The 16,852-nt window shown below is 48.2% G+C and overlaps 7 protein-coding genes across 7 annotated transcripts; 3 read left to right on the top strand and 4 right to left on the bottom strand.

The window, feature by feature from the left end:
• Positions 1–1,363: 1,363 nt before the first annotated feature.
• Positions 1,364–2,453, bottom strand: MAA_00273 (uncharacterized protein; the record flags this gene model as incomplete). Its single annotated transcript, XM_007818271.1, has 3 exons — positions 1,364–1,574; positions 1,799–1,968; positions 2,331–2,453. The coding sequence occupies 3 exons, from the start codon at positions 2,451–2,453 to the stop codon at positions 1,364–1,366; spliced, it is 504 nt and encodes a 167-aa protein (XP_007816462.1).
• Positions 2,454–3,215: 762 nt separating this feature from the next.
• MAA_00272 (SET domain protein) lies at positions 3,216–4,402 on the bottom strand (the record flags this gene model as incomplete). The annotated part of the gene is made up of 4 exons (XM_007818270.2): positions 3,216–3,221; positions 3,254–3,660; positions 3,714–4,233; positions 4,358–4,402. 4 exons carry the CDS (start codon positions 4,400–4,402, stop codon positions 3,216–3,218), a joined length of 978 nt encoding a protein of 325 aa, XP_007816461.2.
• An 817-nt stretch (positions 4,403–5,219) lies between these two features.
• On the top strand, positions 5,220–6,278 carry MAA_00271 (Ubiquitin supergroup; the record flags this gene model as incomplete). Its single annotated transcript, XM_007818269.1, has 3 exons — positions 5,220–5,222; positions 5,282–6,034; positions 6,153–6,278. The coding sequence occupies 3 exons, from the start codon at positions 5,220–5,222 to the stop codon at positions 6,276–6,278; spliced, it is 882 nt and encodes a 293-aa protein (XP_007816460.1).
• A 575-nt stretch (positions 6,279–6,853) lies between these two features.
• MAA_00270 (adaptor protein) lies at positions 6,854–9,929 on the bottom strand (the record flags this gene model as incomplete). Its single annotated transcript, XM_007818268.2, has 4 exons — positions 6,854–7,002; positions 7,080–9,078; positions 9,131–9,551; positions 9,625–9,929. 4 exons carry the CDS (start codon positions 9,927–9,929, stop codon positions 6,854–6,856), a joined length of 2,874 nt encoding a protein of 957 aa, XP_007816459.2.
• A 564-nt stretch (positions 9,930–10,493) lies between these two features.
• MAA_00269 (Mago nashi protein) lies at positions 10,494–11,260 on the top strand (the record flags this gene model as incomplete). Its single annotated transcript, XM_007818267.1, has 6 exons — positions 10,494–10,531; positions 10,592–10,629; positions 10,683–10,778; positions 10,856–10,919; positions 10,974–11,061; positions 11,120–11,260. The coding sequence occupies 6 exons, from the start codon at positions 10,494–10,496 to the stop codon at positions 11,258–11,260; spliced, it is 465 nt and encodes a 154-aa protein (XP_007816458.1).
• A 2,248-nt stretch (positions 11,261–13,508) lies between these two features.
• MAA_00268 (vesicle-mediated transport protein Vid24) lies at positions 13,509–14,780 on the top strand (the record flags this gene model as incomplete). The annotated part of the gene is made up of 4 exons (XM_007818266.2): positions 13,509–14,006; positions 14,058–14,208; positions 14,299–14,656; positions 14,714–14,780. The coding sequence occupies 4 exons, from the start codon at positions 13,509–13,511 to the stop codon at positions 14,778–14,780; spliced, it is 1,074 nt and encodes a 357-aa protein (XP_007816457.2).
• Positions 14,781–15,120: 340 nt separating this feature from the next.
• On the bottom strand, positions 15,121–16,705 carry MAA_00267 (RNA methylase family protein; the record flags this gene model as incomplete). The annotated part of the gene is made up of 5 exons (XM_007818265.2): positions 15,121–15,281; positions 15,399–15,604; positions 15,692–16,166; positions 16,263–16,539; positions 16,592–16,705. The coding sequence occupies 5 exons, from the start codon at positions 16,703–16,705 to the stop codon at positions 15,121–15,123; spliced, it is 1,233 nt and encodes a 410-aa protein (XP_007816456.2).
• Positions 16,706–16,852: the final 147 nt, after the last annotated feature.

The raw sequence follows: 16,852 nt of genomic DNA, 5'->3' as shown, positions 1-16,852 counted from the left end.
AAATAATTGTTGCTGGTAACGGAGCCGCTGATATTTCCCCCAAACCCCAGAAATTCAGGGTACGAACTTACGATCCAATGATACCCCGCCGACAGGCTACAAATGACAAACTGGGTATCACGATTTTTGGCAGCTTCAAGACACATCAGATCGGGTAGGAGGGAGCGTCTTTGAACTATTGATGCGTTCAATAGTAGTAGATATTGGCTACAGTGAGTTTATGGTTTACTCGTAAATATATACTTCCATTCAGCCTAGGTCAACATGCATTAAACTCTAAAAAAGGGGAGCATGGCATAATCCATGGATTCGATAGACGCAACGACATCTCGTCCGCTGCTGCCGTCGAGACAACAAGTAGCGGCAATGTAAGGAAGGAATACCAGCTCAACCTGAGGGAGAAGTAGGTGGAAACCATCGCTGCAGCTGCAGCGCTAATGCGTCAACTTGTGAAGCAATAAACTTCATTCACGAAATTGGAGACGGATAGGGGAAGACTGAACCTGTCGGCGGAGCTCTTATCATCTAAAGGTTACCACATGCAACATTGATTTACAACCATAATCTTGCCGATTTGAGGAAAAGTGGATAGTGGACTTATAGGTCTCGAGAACCATCGCAAAGCTGCAACACCGATCGGACATTCTATGAAATTCATAGCATAGACGTAGCGTAAGTTGCGAGCGATTACCGAGCAGAGTACATATATAGCGCTCAACAATATCAGCCAGATTGAGTGCCAGGAATCTGCAACACTCTTTAGGGAAACAGCACCACCCAGACTACAAGAAGTACTCCGTGTCAAAACTCCAAATACCTGCTCGCGCTTAATGGCGCCTGTGGTAATTTTAAGCCTCGGGCTTCAATCTAGTTACAGTATTTCCCACTCTCATATTTTTATTTCGTCCTGGAATCCCAAACGCAGGTGCTAATGCGTGATTCGGTACCAACTACGGTAAGGACCAGATGTCTGGACTCTAATGTAGAGAATGTGTCAAGTGAGTGCTCCTGAACGATCGCCCACCCATCCGTCTATGCAGCCCCAACTTTAACTTGCATTGTTGTTGAGCTTTATCGAATACTTCACCACATTCTACACCCGAACTGGCTGGTTTCGGTAGTTTGGTAGCAAGGTAGACATGCCCTCCAGTCTCCGTTAACCTGGTCTTCGGTCTACCGGCATAGAAAATCTATGCTAGCATATACCTCGTCCCACCCATCAATCGTAGATAAATAGTGTTCCGATATGTCTGTCTTGGCCTTTATTAAGCTAGGTATGTTGATGTGTTAAGATTTCGTGGTCATACGGCGTTGTAGAATGCTGCATCTGAGATCTGAAAGATGTTGGCGAGCTGCTTCAGGATTACTTCTTTTCGTAAAATTGGACAGCCTTCTCCAATTCTTCGAGACTAGATCTATCCCCGTATACATCGAGAAGGGCATTATTTCGACGTTGCAGTTCTGCAGCTTTTGTTTCAGCTGCAACAATATCCGCAATCCGACGTTCCCGTACGCGGCCTATGTAAACGTTGGCAATGTACCCTGCACCGCACAAAACGAGAGCAGCTTTGAGCCTGTTTGCGCGGACATGAGAGGTATATTAGCTGTAGAACTATGCATAGATGACGAGGGGGTCCGGAGTAGCTATCTTTTCCACTACTAATGAAACATGTATTTGCTATCGCCGAGGCATGCACTAGCACACCACATCATATTACCACACAGAGCGCGATGGCCAGATACCTTATCCGGTCGACTACTTTTTGCTTCCCCCACTGAATGAATAACAGATACTTACCATCGAAAGGGGGGGCGGCGAGACTGCCGCAGGTGAGGGAGGATGCTCGGATGCACCCTTGCAGACGTAGAAAACACCCTGTTGTATAGGGCCGTCGTGTATATCATGCTGGGCAGTCGAAAGGTTGACATGTCCGAGAGAACACAGCACGCGGCGATGCAATCTCTAGTCTTTAAGTATACCAGTCTCCATGTGTTGGGTTCGAGTGGTCTGATAATGGCCGCGGCGAGAAGTGCAAAGGAAGTGAAGAAACGCTGCTGGTTTAAAAGCCCGCCCCCTGTCCCCCAGGCAGGCAATCGGGTCAGCTGTTATTTCACTCCACGTCTCCAAAACTATCCACTCACGCACCGAACTGCTAGTACAGTACGTCGTCTCTGCAGGAGAAATTAATGGCACGCGATCTTCCCCTCACTACTTCAGTTGCCAGCGAGTCTTTCAAGCCTGCCCCCAACACACATCTTAACCCAGAGACTGAATGACAATTGCGGGCAGGAATTAATATGAGACTAGGTGTGTTATTTTCTGTACATACATAACTATCTAGGTAATGAAGACCACAGGCATAAAAAGTCGACGTGACAGTATTAACTCGGATCGACGGGCACCTCAAATCCCTGTTCTCAGGAGTGGTCCCATCAACCCAAGCGGGCAACATGATGGCGGAGCCATTGCTGGGGCCCCGCCTTCTGCACCTGTCGCTAGGTGGGAAAGGCAATGCCCCTCGGCTGGGCCCGGCTTTGGTTTCGGCCTAGCCCATCTTAGGATCTTAGCCTCGGACAGACACGGAGCCAGCCCTCCTCTGGATCTCACCATGTTCGGAGAGAAACTGCGTCCATGGTTACCATGTCATGCCACTTCTTGCCTCCCCTGTAGATTATCAGGATGATCAGGGCAATAAAGTATCCAGTTACGAAGAGTGTTATTGGACACTCAGATACGTGTTCCAGCTTTACGGTATACAGGACTATGGACTACATAAACCAGGACTTTTTTTTGGGGGGAAACTAAGCATCATGTCCACTGTTCTGCTGTTAGTCTAGGAGTATTTTCAGCTGCCATGAAACATAGGGGTGATAGGGATGTCCTCCAGATCTATATAGTCTATGCCTTTATAGTTGCGCCTATAAGTCGGAGAGCAAGACCAAAAAAACACTTCAATTTTAAAGGGAACAGCTACTATGTATCTCCCGCCCCGAATCGAGATGTGGATTCCCCCTAAGGCCCTCGTAAACACGTCTGGTGTGATCGTACCATTTTAGTTTGCTTTAACGTGGGAGCCTGGCTTTAAAGCAAAGCCTACCATTTGACATTAGCCAGCCACCATGATGCCGTAGGCAATTGATGATGTTTGGCCTTGACTTTTAGACGTCAGGGATACCGCTGCATTCAAGGCCCCTACCACAAAAATCTCCTACATTTAGAGCTACCACACAGACACTTGGTCATATCTTCTACCTTGCCTTCTAGCTCTTCAAAATCTCCACTCGCTCCATCCACGTAATCAAATGTCAGCTCCTCGCCCTTTTGAATATCCTTTATAGCAAAGAGGGCCAAGTCATGTATATGTTTGTCTGCGTGGTCCCCAACACGAGCAAAAATTCGCATATTTGGATCGCAGGAGTGGTTAATGAATCGGGTAGGTCCCGACATAAATTCCCCATCTACCTCGAGTGGAGGGCCCTTTAGTCGGGCATCCAACGACTGAGGGTCCGTGAATTTATCCAAGGCAAAGAGATATACATCTTTTCTGTGATAAACTACAGAGGCATCTCGGCGTCGATCAGCTTCGGCGGACGTGATGACTTCGCCAAGGTAACGGTCCACAAATTGGCCCTTCTTAATTGACTCTTGAGTCCGTACACCTGCATGTGTCTGTCAGCAAGTCAATCTATACCACAGAATGGGTTCAGCTTACCCCATCCACGATCCGGTGTACGAAAGATTTGAAGCGGCACAGTGCGACCACGTTCAACTACTCGGTTTGGGCAATCTGGGGAGCAGGCACAGCCTTGGTGACATTCATAGAGTGGCAGCTTGGACGTATGGAGTTTTGATCGTAATAAGCCGGCCTTGTTTCCGTGCATGTGATAGGCATATGCCTTCTTCCGTGCTGGTGATAGTGACGCTCTGGTGGCCGAATCCAGTCCACTGTGGTCATCATCTGCATCGTCACTGGCTTCGTCTTGGTCAAGATCTGCGAGACATAGACAGCCTGAGTATTGGCAATCTTCGTCCTGACCACAGGTGCAGCCGCTTCGGAAGCTAAGGTCGGCTGCTGTGACGCCAGTGCCAAGTACGACGCCATTGATGAAGCGAAAATTTTGGGGTAAAGTTTGGCTGTCTATTTCGTTTACTATGGTGATGGGGGCCGTTTTATGTGTCGGGAAAGACCGCAGCTGGCACCAGTGACAGTTTTCCTTCTCATCTTTGTTGCCCTGTTTTGATGATTTGGCACGTATCAGTCCCCGAAAAACCTTTGTCTGTATAGGGCACGCCCCTCGGATGTGGGTTGCCTTTCTGGTACACTGGGAAGTTGATAAACAGGGACATCGAACCTACATCTTGGCCATGGTGGAAGAAGTGTCTGCTCATGGCATCTTCCATCGCGCAGTGTGGTGTTTGCTACGGGCTTCGGATGTGCTTTGTTTTCGGCGGTGGAATCCACAAGCAAATCGGTCACCACGGCACACTCTCCTCTCCATTTCCAAGCACCCCAAGTTGTGTGGGGGCTCAGTATGCTTTGCCAGTGGGACAGGGTAAGTACCTACTACTAGTAGGTATCTTAGGTAATTACTTTGCAGTCGCTTGCGAGCCTGGCTTTAAGTAGCTACTGTCCGATCGGTAGAGTCAATTGGTCCCATTGTCTTTCAATATTCACAAGTGCTTTCAGTTTCGTAGAGTCGGGTCAGCATTTGAAGCTTACGACTGGAAGTACTACATACACAGCCAGGCTGGACTCAGCGCTCCTCCCGGCCCCCCGACAACCCCACATGCACACCCTCCACCCGCCTCAAGCTAGCAGGCGCTGTGTGGCCAGTACTTTTGCGCTTCGCGAAACCCGACACTCTACGCATTCTCAACCTCTTATTTCTGGCACTCGTCGTTTGACGTACGCAAACAAAGGATTTCCTTCTATATTCCGCGCTATCGTGTCCCCTCTCCCAAACAGAGCAGTCGGCTTGTCCATCTGAGCCAGGTTTCCCCCAGCATCAAGCCGGTCGGTTCTCGAGATTCTTCGCTGGTTTCATTGTTGGCATGGCTGTGGCAAGATCTTAGTGGTGCTGCTCGTTCGGACCTCCTTCTCGTCGACTAGATCTCATTCTCTAGATTGATGACATTGGCTCTCTCCGTCGCTAAAAGCCCTTTTCTGCCCACTACCAAGATTCCTGAGCAGTTTTGCAAACACAGATTACGCTTGACAATGGTAAGCTGTCAGCGTTCTCAACTAGATCCTTCAGTAGGAAGAGACTAAACTATACCAAGGGATGCTGTTTTTCTAGATCTTCTGGCCCTAATTCGCCTTATCCTGGCGGCGCTACTAATGCGTCTGCTCGCCACATTAATCCACCTCCCCTTACGCTACCAGAAAGCGTGCAAGCAGGCTCCCAAGTCTTGCCTCGCCGGCGACATCGAGATCAAGGTCCACTAGATGAACATATCAACAAGCCCTTGCGTCGACATGTGTGGACATCAGCAGATCGCCAGTGGACGAAACAGCAACTAGATAACGAGAGAGCCGAATTCTTTGATACTCGAGTAACTGGACGTTCGGAAATATGGCAAACAATTCGCGCTGCTGTGGCTGTCTTGCAGGAACCTGGAGGTGAAGGTAGTGACGCCTTGGCAACTGCACAGTCAATTCTATCTGCTGCAGAGATCTCGCTGCCGACGGGCGATCTTGCAAATGGTGTCTACGATTCGCTTGGCAACTACTACCAGCTCCCGCAATGGGTAGTTTCCGACCCGAGCAATCTTGCGACCCTCTGTGAAGGAGTCGACGTGCCTGACATGTCTACAACTGGGGATGACGACACCGCGGAAGAAGAAGTTGACCCTGTTTCTCTCGTAGATGATTCTGAGAGACGGAGGCATGAAAAGGGCAAAGAGGTTATCGATGGTTATGACCAGATAACTTTACGAGCACGCCTTAGTGAGACCGGGAGGGATTTTGAAATCCATGTCAGCAAATCGGATACTGTGCGAAATATAATCAGAAAACTTACCTGTGAAGCGTCAGTAAGTGTCCTATTTTCATTGCTCGCTTCCTTTTGTTGTATGGTGACGTTCCTTGTTCCGTTGAGACGCCTATAGTTCCGGTTATGGCCAACCACAAGCTAATACCGCCTATCTGAAGCTACCCACCGAAAAGAAGATCAGAATTGCCTATATGGGCAAAATGCTCAAAGATAACCAGCCTCTTGAAATACAGGGCTGGCAAACTGGCCATGTGGTTAATGCACTCGTCTTTAACAGAGAGTAATATACGCGCCACGCAAGCTCGTCAGCCACCTCTTCTTCATTAGCGGCTACGGTACAGCGATCAGAACTTGATTCATTCACATCAACTACCCATTATACTTGTAATGACGTCTAATTCCTAAGTATGAGCTCTTTTTTTTTTAATTCTTTCAGTTGACAAGCGGACTTTGTACTAGCGAGTGCGGGTTCCTTCATCCATATACCCCTGATAATTGTACACAACTGCTTGGAAAGTTTGGGATAAAACTAATGTCGGCATTACCATTGCCATCATTCACCACCGAAGAGAAGATCTATGACAGAAGTTAAAATTCAGTAGTTACTGTCGTATCCACGCGACTCTCCCAGGCCACTGTTAATTATGAGCGTCCTTGGCAAGATGTACACAATGTCTGCACCGAATCTATGGATAGTTTTACTTGGCTAATATCAGCCTCCCATGCTCCCATTATCAAAACCACCCTCCTTGACTCCGCTGTCATCCCTTAACTCACTTACGTTCCCGCTTAGAGCAGGTGATTTTCCTCCTACTACTCTCGCGTGATGCGAATCCGCATTCAACCGACTCCAGAGAACTTATGCTGAAGATCCGATCTTGTTTAAACCTTTCAAGGATCCTAAACTTAAAGCAAGGCCTTGAGATCTGCTTCTTATACGAACAAACCCGGTAATAGGGCCGTCTTCTCCCTCCTTTTCGATGCTAAGATTGGCCAATGCATCCTCACCTAGATTCATTAGTATTCAACTTCTTTGAGATATTGCCCACTGCACAGCAAATTTTCTGGATGTTTGCACTACTTACCGAATACGGACCGAGCGTAGAGGTTTGCGCTCAAAAATTGGCAATCCCCTTTGAGGCTCGCCTCAGGTGTCAAGCAGTTCATGTTGGTACACGCCATCAGTTGATCCAGGAAGTCTCGTAACGACTTCGCTTTTGAGTTAATATTGACTTTGTTCTCCCATTCAAATTCAGTCCACATTGTTCGGAATTGGGTCTCAGTGCATGTAGCCGGCTGAATGTAGTCCATAATATCTACGTGTAAATCGTTTAGAATAACCACGTTTGTATCAGTAGAGTGGGCTCCATCGTATACGACATTGCCAAATATGACGCCTGTGTCCGTAGATGAGACCTTGATGGTGCACTGAACATTGTGGAAGTCATGGGGGCCGAGATTCTGAGTGGTAGGTCTCTCCACGACCTTCAAGTCGCCGAGGGTAGCGAATTCCACGGACAAGTTTTGAAGCGTTTCCGTTGTTTGGTTGACAAGGAGCACATCGAGGACGATATCAAACTGATGCACTTTCACATAGGCCTCCGCATAAACAGGATCCGAGAAACCGGTCAGCTGCACGACACGACTAAGTTTAGAAGACAGATCTTCTGCGGTTGCTTCGCCACCAGTTGCCCTCTCCAGGTCTAATTCGATGCCGTCTATTCCGTCTGTAGCGTTCCGCTTGGAAAGTTGGCGGATCTGGACGACATCGTCAACCTGTACAGCCGATTTTGCTCGCTCATGTGCTTCTTTGGCTTCCCGCTTCTTCTCTTCCACCTGTACCATTGCGCGGAATGCCTTTCTGGTATCGTTGAGCCAGACGTTCTCTAGTTCCTTCTTGGTGCTGAAATCGGCGAGAGACCGCACACAGGACATGATGCGATCCACGGAGTCTTCATCAATGGGAGCCTTGACAAACTGCGATTGTCCGACGCGGAGAATAGAGATCATAATGAGCATTGCTTCAGCTCTTAGGGCATTCGTTCGAGCAACATCAGCCGAAATTTCGGAGTGACGCATGACCAGCTTCACAAGCGTGGAAGAAAGAACTGTAGCAAGGTAGTAGTCTCCATCTAGTATGAGTTGACGTAGGGGAGGCTTCTGCGCTGCCTTAACAGCTTCGAGCTTAGCGGCTGCCGAGGATTGGCTAGTCAGAGCTGTTTCTGTGGCATAAGTCCCGTCGGCCAAGACTTTACGTGAGCCGCTTGGGGGTGCCGGCTTTGAATTGCCGTTGACTTGATCTTGGATCGGCTCGCCGCCATCTTGATCTTCCAAAAGTCTCTGCTCTGAGGCGAGAATAGGAATCTCGCCCAAGCTAGCCCGTATCCGCTTCCACGCATCTCGGATATCTTTCTCCTCCAACGAATATTCACCAACGATCCACATAATACCTCTGTAAACTTTGCCAGCACGGACCTCGCTCAGTGTAGAAACGAGCCGTTCAACGATTGTCTTTCGAAGAGCTGGAAACTTTTCCACAACCTCCTTCACAAAGTTTATGACGTCTACTGCTGAGGCATTATTGAAATCCGCTATGAAATCCATAAGCAAATCTACCACGCTGGCAGCGACTTCCGAAAACTTGATCGCGCATTGATGAATCGAGTGAATGAGAAGCGATCGATACTCGGTATTTTTCTCATACTCTTGGTCCACGGTTTTGGATAATTCTTTCTTTAGCAAAAGAACAACTTCTTCGACGTTCTTGCTTGATACCATGTCCAAGGCGATGCTGAGGGCCTTCCTACGCACATCAATATCTGTGCTGGAAAGCACTCTCAATACCTCCATGACTAAGTCATCGAGAATGCCTTCATTATTCTTGCGCAGCTGATCCACGCGATCCAAGACGATGAGCTTAACGTTGTTGTCGGCTTCTTTTATGCTAAGTTCAATAAACTTGGTCGCAGCAGCTTTAACAGCCACTGGGTTATTCGTCAACGCTGTTAAGGAGGACGCTGCTTCATATACCACAGTTGAGGCACCGGCTTCCAGTAAGTCGAAAATGAGTCGAAGATATCGAGCCTGTAATTGTCAGATACGCAGACACATGATATGACAACAGCCAACCGCATACCTTGTTCTGGGAATTCTGGAAAGCATCTTTCCGAATAAACTCAAGTTCCACCAACTGTAGCAGCTCCTCGGCGTTTGGTATGCCATCAAAAACAGAACTTAGATACAGGAGGGCTGCATCGTGATTTATGTTTGCAAGAGCCGCGAAGGCATTTCTCTTACATGTCGCATCGGTCTCGCCTTCGATGAAGGTGGCAAGGAGCTCCGATGCGTCTGGAATTAATGACGGGGAATGTGCAAATATCGAGGACACAGCAAAGACAGCGTTCTTGCGGACATATGCATGCCGATGCTCCAGACAGGATCGCGCTGACGAGAGCAGAGGTTCGATGAGCTCCGGCTCGCGCAATTTGCAGAGAAAACGCAGCGTGTTTCCTCGGATATACTCGTTCGGGTGCTGAAGGTCGTTACGAATGCCGTTGCTGCACAAGCAAAGGGGATCAGCTAAAAAAAATTCACCCATAGTTGATGAAGGTTTATGGGAGGGAGCAATACCAAACCAGAATCATTTCCTGCTTCAATTTGCCGCTAGAATCGAGTTTCGGGCAGATCTCATAATAGAAGTATAGGAGCTTCTTGAGAGGTTTGTGCTTTGAAGGCATGACAAATCGAATGATATGCATAAGCAACGACGGCATTGGGTCTCCATTCAACATGACTGTCAGAATTCGCTTCATGGTCTCGACTTTTGTCTCATCGGTGCCTTTTTCCAGCTGCATACGCAAATCTGATACCGTTGGCACGTCGGCCGCATTGTCCTGATGAACCAGGCTGTAAGCATTTTCGAGAAACCCAGACATATTGAGGTGCACAATGAGCCGCAATCCCAGGTGGAAGTAATCAAAGGTGATTTCGCGACGAATGCCGATGCAGTTCGTAATCGTGGACGCCGGGATAGATACAGATAAAGGGGGTTGGCTTCAGAAACGCCCGTTTCTTCGTAGGCAGCTTAAGGAAAAGTGAGAATCAAGGAAACTGAGCAATTCCATAAGCTGGAGAATTTCCTTCAAAACAAGGGACAAAAGACAGAGAGTGTGTGCGTGCCAGTTCCAAGGCTGAAGTCGCCAGGGTCGCTGAGATTTGTCGAAGCAGCTCTCCTTTGACCACCAGATATGATACTTGGCCCTGACCATCCTGGGAAACAGGTGGCAGTTACGAGTCTGGGGCCCATATCACGTGCTAAGGAGGGGGCTTTGTCTGGATCTTGCCCCACGTTAGGTCGAGCTTGGTGTGTGCTTAAATGCTTAGCTAACACTTGAAGTGGGCATAAACAAATCAACATCAATTCAAAGCCCTGGTAATCTTCCTCTTAAGGACCCTACATTGATGCTCTACAGCGCAAACTTTACATAACAAGTGACAGCATGTCTGCGACGAGCGAACCTTTCTATCTCCGATATTAGTCAGTCAAGGCATTTTGCCGTATGCATGTGAAGGTTTGACCTGCTAATGTTCAAAATAGCGCTGGGCATATGGGTAGGTTCGGGCATGAATTCCTTGGTAAGTCTGCAGCGCACATCCTTATCTATTTCGGGACATTAATCCATGGGCAGAGTTTGATTTTAGAGTTGTGGGAGATGGAAGAAGTGCAGTTGCGAGATACGCGAACAACTCCAACTACAGGAACGATAGTCTCATTCGCAAAGAAAGTATGTTGCCAGGCTCGTTGACAAGCCGTCCCTTTGTCATTGTCTAGGGATAATTCAGTTTTTAACAATTCTGCCAGTGTGTGTAAGCTCATCTATTGTGGAGGAGATAAAACGCATTATCAAAACGAGCGAAATTATCAAGTGAGGTTACGATCAAGGAGACAGTTACATGTATCCATGCTGACAATCTCTCAGAGAGGATGATTCCAAGTGGCCACAGAAGAACAAAGATGGCCGCCAGGAATTGGAAATCAGACTTGGGAACGACCATATTTCATTCGAGGTGGGTACAACACGGCCAGTACCAACTTATGCTTTTCCATACTGATCCATGTGACCAGACCGCCAAGATAGGATCATTAGTCGACGTGACCGAGTCCGCCGATCCCGAAGGCTTACGGGTTTTCTATTATCTGGTTCAAGATCTGAAAGCACTTGTCTTCAGTCTAATAGCACTTCATTTCAAAATCAAGCCTATATAAGTCCGAATAAATATACGAAGGGCATACGGCAGGGTATTTCTCGATGGAAGAGATATATATATATTATTACGCGGCGAGGGGAGCTTAGGTGGTCCGACATGGCTATCCCAACAGCTGCGAGGTAGGCCTATAGACCTACCTAGGCCATATCGAAACGGCTTATGGCGATGGTATTGGCGCAGTTGGCACTTGGACGCACAATTGGGAACTTTGGCGCTGGGCAACATCGACTTCGGGTAATCAAATTCAGCTCTGGGCTAGGCTCGATTCAGTACGTTATGAAGCAATTGCCCCAACGCCAGAGAATTATCCAGTGTCACAAAACTCATGGCGCGCTATCAATTGCATGTCAAATACCTGATTAAATTGCCTTGCCCTCAGCTATTGTTGCGGATATAATCTCTTTCAAATATCCATTTTTGCTTCATTTTGTCCCGCATTAATATCGTTCAAGGCTATCACCAAAGACCCAAACACATTCTAGTTCTACAATCATTTTCTGACATTCGGTGATTTATGATGGCGGCGAAGCAACTTTATAATAGCACACACACCAAAATGTTGACAATTTCTGTTCCTTGACTTGAAAGCTTGACATTGTCCGCCGTAGAGTACGAAAAGTTGGAGTACAAGCCTGTCTCCAAGTATCAACATGATATCGACCGCAAGATTACGGGATTTTCTAGGTCCTTATTTGAAGCATGCGATTGTGTGGTTGGGGGCCTCTCGTACGTGTATGCAGCTCAGCGAGCACACAGGCAAGACTCCAACGCACTTGGCGACAAGGTGAGATCATATTTTGATGGCTCCAGCGCCAGCAACTGCATGCCCACCTTAAAGCTTACAAGCATTTAATGTTGAAGGCCGAAGGTTTTAAGACACCAGATGTGTACTGGTGGGACCATCAGGCTGGCTGTAGCAACATTCTTAAAATACTCACCCGAACAGACATTGGCATCGAAGTCAACTCACCCACGTCTATCTACCGGGAACCTACATGTAATTGATAATTGCTGCGCCGCAGTAGGAGGCTAGGGTCTTTTTACTTGGATACCTACTGGTCATTAGGTACCGGGTAGCTATCCAGCGGTTTGTTCATAATACTAGGACATGCAGCGAACCGTGCGAGAAAAGCGGGAAACCTGGTTCTCTTTAAAAGCTCAAGCTCGAGACATTAATTATACTCTGTACACTTGACGCTCCCTGTGCCTGCCTGCCTGGGCACCGGAGTACCGTGTCCGCCTCTATCATCCAGTTCAAGTACTGCAGGTGGCGAGATGACCTGCCAATATCGAACCAGTAAGTTGCCTTGAGTAAGTACGTACATGGGCACATGGAAGTACAACCAGACGGTTGTGAACACAGGGATACCTGAAGTCAACCTGATTCTCCACACCCAATGATGTAGGCACGCAATGACAATGGTTTTCCACCCCCATGCCTGTACCGCAACCGGCACATGAGGAAAATTAAGGTACCAGTAAGGCTCTTAGCGTTGAACTGGGCACTAGAGCCCACCGGCAGCAGTAGCTAAGTACCTAGGTACCTACTCAGTAGGCACCTACCCGTTGACAACTAAGTGGACTAGCCACTGTAGGTAAGTTAAGTACTTAGAAGCAACACAAGCACCCAAGCGGGAAGAAAGGTCCACCTTGCTTGCGCACATGCCTGGTACTATTATCAGGCGGTACTGGAGACGGGCGTTGGCAAACACCTCCACATCCATATCTCCGATTCAGCCCATTCAACCAGACTCTTCCTTACCATCACGATCGCCGCAACTCTTCCCGTGTAGCTCAGCGCTGCACCCTTTTCACCCTCCGATGAATTCTGGCATTTCCTTCGCCAGAGCCTAACTCAAGATCTGCCATGTGCGTCGCAGCTTCATGAGAAACGACCTCTCCCTAACTAATGCCTTCGACTGTCGCCCACCACAACCACTCCCGACTAACTTTGATCACTCCTCCCTCTTTTTGCAATATTTATCAAGTTGGGTCTCGTTAACAACGATATTCAAAGTGAATATCCTTGCCTAAAACGGCGCGCAATACGGCCATTTTGCCTCGCAGTCAAATTGCTCTCACAGCATCCTGTGCCCGAATTGATCCATCCCCTCCTGTGCGCTCCCGTAGTAGTCGACTCTCTATCTACATCAGGAGGCACAAATTCGCGGTCGACCTGGTTGTCGTGCCCTATACAATAGGCAAATACACCTTGCCAGCCACCAGTCTATCCTCTGCTAGCAACAATGCCGACACCGTCACCGAATCAACCTCCGGATCAACCACCATCGGCCTCTCCGTACTCTTTCTCAACCTGTCCCGACGACATTCTCCATACAACACGTCATGACTTAGATAATCATTCAGGCCCAGCTCTAGATGGACTATCACCGGCCAACCTGGGGTTGGAATCACAAGGATTAATGCACAGAACAGTGGAAACCGCCACTGACAATCGCGCATCAGAGTCTCCATCCTCAAGAGATACTACAGTCTCCCCAGCGCCACAAACCAGTACCACTGCAGTTACATCACCAGAATCTCGTGGAATAGATGCTGGGCACACAATGAAGAACCCAGAGTTGGGTCCGGACGGCCCAACTCCGCACACGGCCAGTGCAAGGCCGAGTCAGTCGCTAGAGCAGCCTCCAAAGGACCTGGGAGGACCAGACTTGGCAATGTTTGAGGAAGAGGATGCCGCATGCACTCCACCGTCCATGGGATCCGACTACTCCAGCGCTCGGGTACGCGCGAATCGACTAACCACACGTCTTATTTTCTGCTAACTTCTTTAGGCTATACCGTTTGCACCGTTGTCCTTCTTGCAGCCAGGCAGCAGATTTCATGGAACACAACAGTCAGAACGCCAAGTATATGATGTCCAGGTGGAAATCAAACATGTCGATATGCGCGAGTCCTTTCTGTGCGGATACTTGCGCATTCAAGGTTCGAGATATATCCTCCCCTCCATACGCCTTCGCTGGTACTATTCTAGACTGATGTCTGGGAAGGTGCTAACTGATTGTTGTTACATAGGTCTCACTGAAGACCACCCGACTTTAACAACCTATTTCGAAGGAGAAATTATCGGATCGAAATACAGCTTCTTCACCCAGCATGAGGACTGGGGGGCGAACATGAAGGTTGATCTTAGCCATTGGGCAAAGTTCAATGCGTTTCGGCCGTTTCAAAAGCATGCGCGCAAAGGTCCAGTGACTATTCCTGATGTAACACAAAGAGAGAACATCTTTATGCGATGGAAGGAACATTTCCTGGTGCCTGATCACCGGGTTCGGACCATTACCGGAGCCAGTTTTGAGGGCTTCTATTATATCTGTTTCAACCAGCTCAAGGGGGAGGTCAGCGGGATTTATTTTCATTCAAAGAGCGAAAAGTAAGTGTAACCGACATGTTGTGGTATTGCCACAGATTGGTTCTAATTACGTTCCAGATTCCAGCAGCTCGAGCTGAAACACGTCCCAAATCGAGGATGCTTCAGCGCTACAGAGTTCCGGTAATGAAAGGGTACAGTCAGTTTGGAAAAGATTGGCACCTTAGCGTCCCTAATAAGGAGCAGAAGGGTTGGGAGTACAGTATGGCAGTTCGAAGTATACAGCGGCATTTTATTTCAGTACGGTCCCTAGCATCACACGGATTTGCCCGAGCTCGCTGGGTTTAGATGGCACGAAATGCGCACTTCTTTTCATAGTCTACAGGCTTGGTTAAGCATAACATACGCAGGGGTCTTGGATAGCGTACATTGACGAGCGGGTTATTGAGGACGGGGCGTAAGGACAAATATTTAACATTTAGGAATACCAAAATGGTATGGGAACATGGTTTTTATTGTTGCTATCTTTAAGTCTCGAACTTCTTGAAATATCCGCGCCGGAATGGGTTCAGGTCGTCAACAGTTGAGCCCACCGTGCTGACCGTCTTCCGGCTGTGGTATACTGCCACAGCTGCTGCAGAAATCTTTTCGTTCGAAAGTCGACTATATGTGATCAATCGTCTTGACCCTACAGCCGTGATTAGATCTTGGTCTATGGACATAAACGCCATCAATGGTTAGGCCAGGCCGATGATTGACTGACGGCGGTAGGCTAAACTTGCATGTTAACGAGGTAAAGACTTACACTTGTTGAACTTTTGAACACAAACCACCACCACTTCGAGCGACGGGTGTGTGGGCACGGGTATTTCTTGGTCCTCGTCATTCGCGGTGGGCATCCAGAACGATAACCTACCATTGTCAACCAACGTGGCTGCTGCGAAGGCGAGGATATCGTCCAGCATCGCCAAGAAACTGTATGGCTTTTTGGGTGGCACAAAATCAGGCGAGCTGGAACGGTCAGCCGAGGTCTTTGTTAGCGTCTTGAGTACCAAAATGCACTCCCAGGATAAATAACGCGTATTGTTGTAAACGTACGAAGCATTTTTCTTGCCCTGTTCAATAAGCCATGGTGTCTTTTCAGGATCCTTGAGTCCGAGAACTCTCAGCCCTTCCCGAACGCCGTATGGCGGGTCACAGACTATCCCATCCCATATCCGTCTATCCTTGCTAATTGGCGAATTCATGAGATCAGCAGCGAAGACGTCACCTAATCGCTGCTCGATGTCGTACTGCTGGAAGTTGCCCCTCAAGCACTTGGTGCCCCCTTCGCCGCGCATGCTTCTGCCGTCTATATCACTGCCCCATGCCATCGCACCGAAGCAAGCACAAGCGATTGGAAACGACCCCGTACCAACAAACGGGTCATAGAAAAGCTTTCCAGGCCCTGCCAGGGCAATATTTGCGGTTATGAGCGACAGTTCCGAATCCATGCTAGTAGTAGATATGTAGCCTCGCTTCTTCAGGTCGAATTTAAGAACAGTTTCCCGTGATGACTTTCCAACGAGGCGCCCTAAATAAATGTTGGTGGGTTTTTCTATTCCGAGTGGGACGCTATTGAATGGCCATAATTCGAAGACTGTAAATATTTCGTCTGGTTGCGACATACGAATCGGTCCCTCAAATGGTAGGTAGTCAAAGGTGTTGATAATGGATAGTCTCTCGCTATTTGAGTGTGCTCCTTGGTATGAGTCGATGATGAATTTGAAGGATACAGACTTGTAATCTGCCCATAGTTTGCTAGTCCGTTCCGTCACGGACTGATGTAGGGCATCAAATGTGGCACCTGTTCCCCAGAGTTCATGTACGGACTGAGCGAGAATAGACCTTCGAATCAATCTATGAGCGTCTCCAACTGAAGGAAGACGTGCAATGCAGAAGGGGGACTGCTACAGTGTTAATATTGGAATGAAATCGGAGGGATGTAGCAACACAAACGTCATCCCTGTACTCGAGGACCTCCAAGTCAACGCCTTCTATTACAGCAAGAGCCTGTATCTCTGCCACGCGGAACGATTCATGGGCTTGTGCGAATTTTATGACGAAATCCATGCTAGGCTTTTGAACTATTAAATCGTCGGCTGTATGCGCTGGGCGAGTTGAGAGTAGAAGCCTGGGTCTGTTTATTTGTAGCCGTCAACTTCGATGGTGGCAGTGAGTCATTAGCATAACCACGCAGCGCACGCGTATTTGGATAAC

The sequence above is a fragment of the Metarhizium robertsii genome (assembly GCF_000187425.2).
Source record: "Metarhizium robertsii ARSEF 23 chromosome Unknown MAA_Scf_3, whole genome shotgun sequence".
Classification (NCBI taxonomy): Eukaryota; Fungi; Ascomycota; class Sordariomycetes; order Hypocreales; family Clavicipitaceae; genus Metarhizium; species Metarhizium robertsii.
The sequence above is the reverse complement of the archived record's forward strand: the minus strand, read 5'-3'. Positions and strand labels throughout refer to the sequence as shown.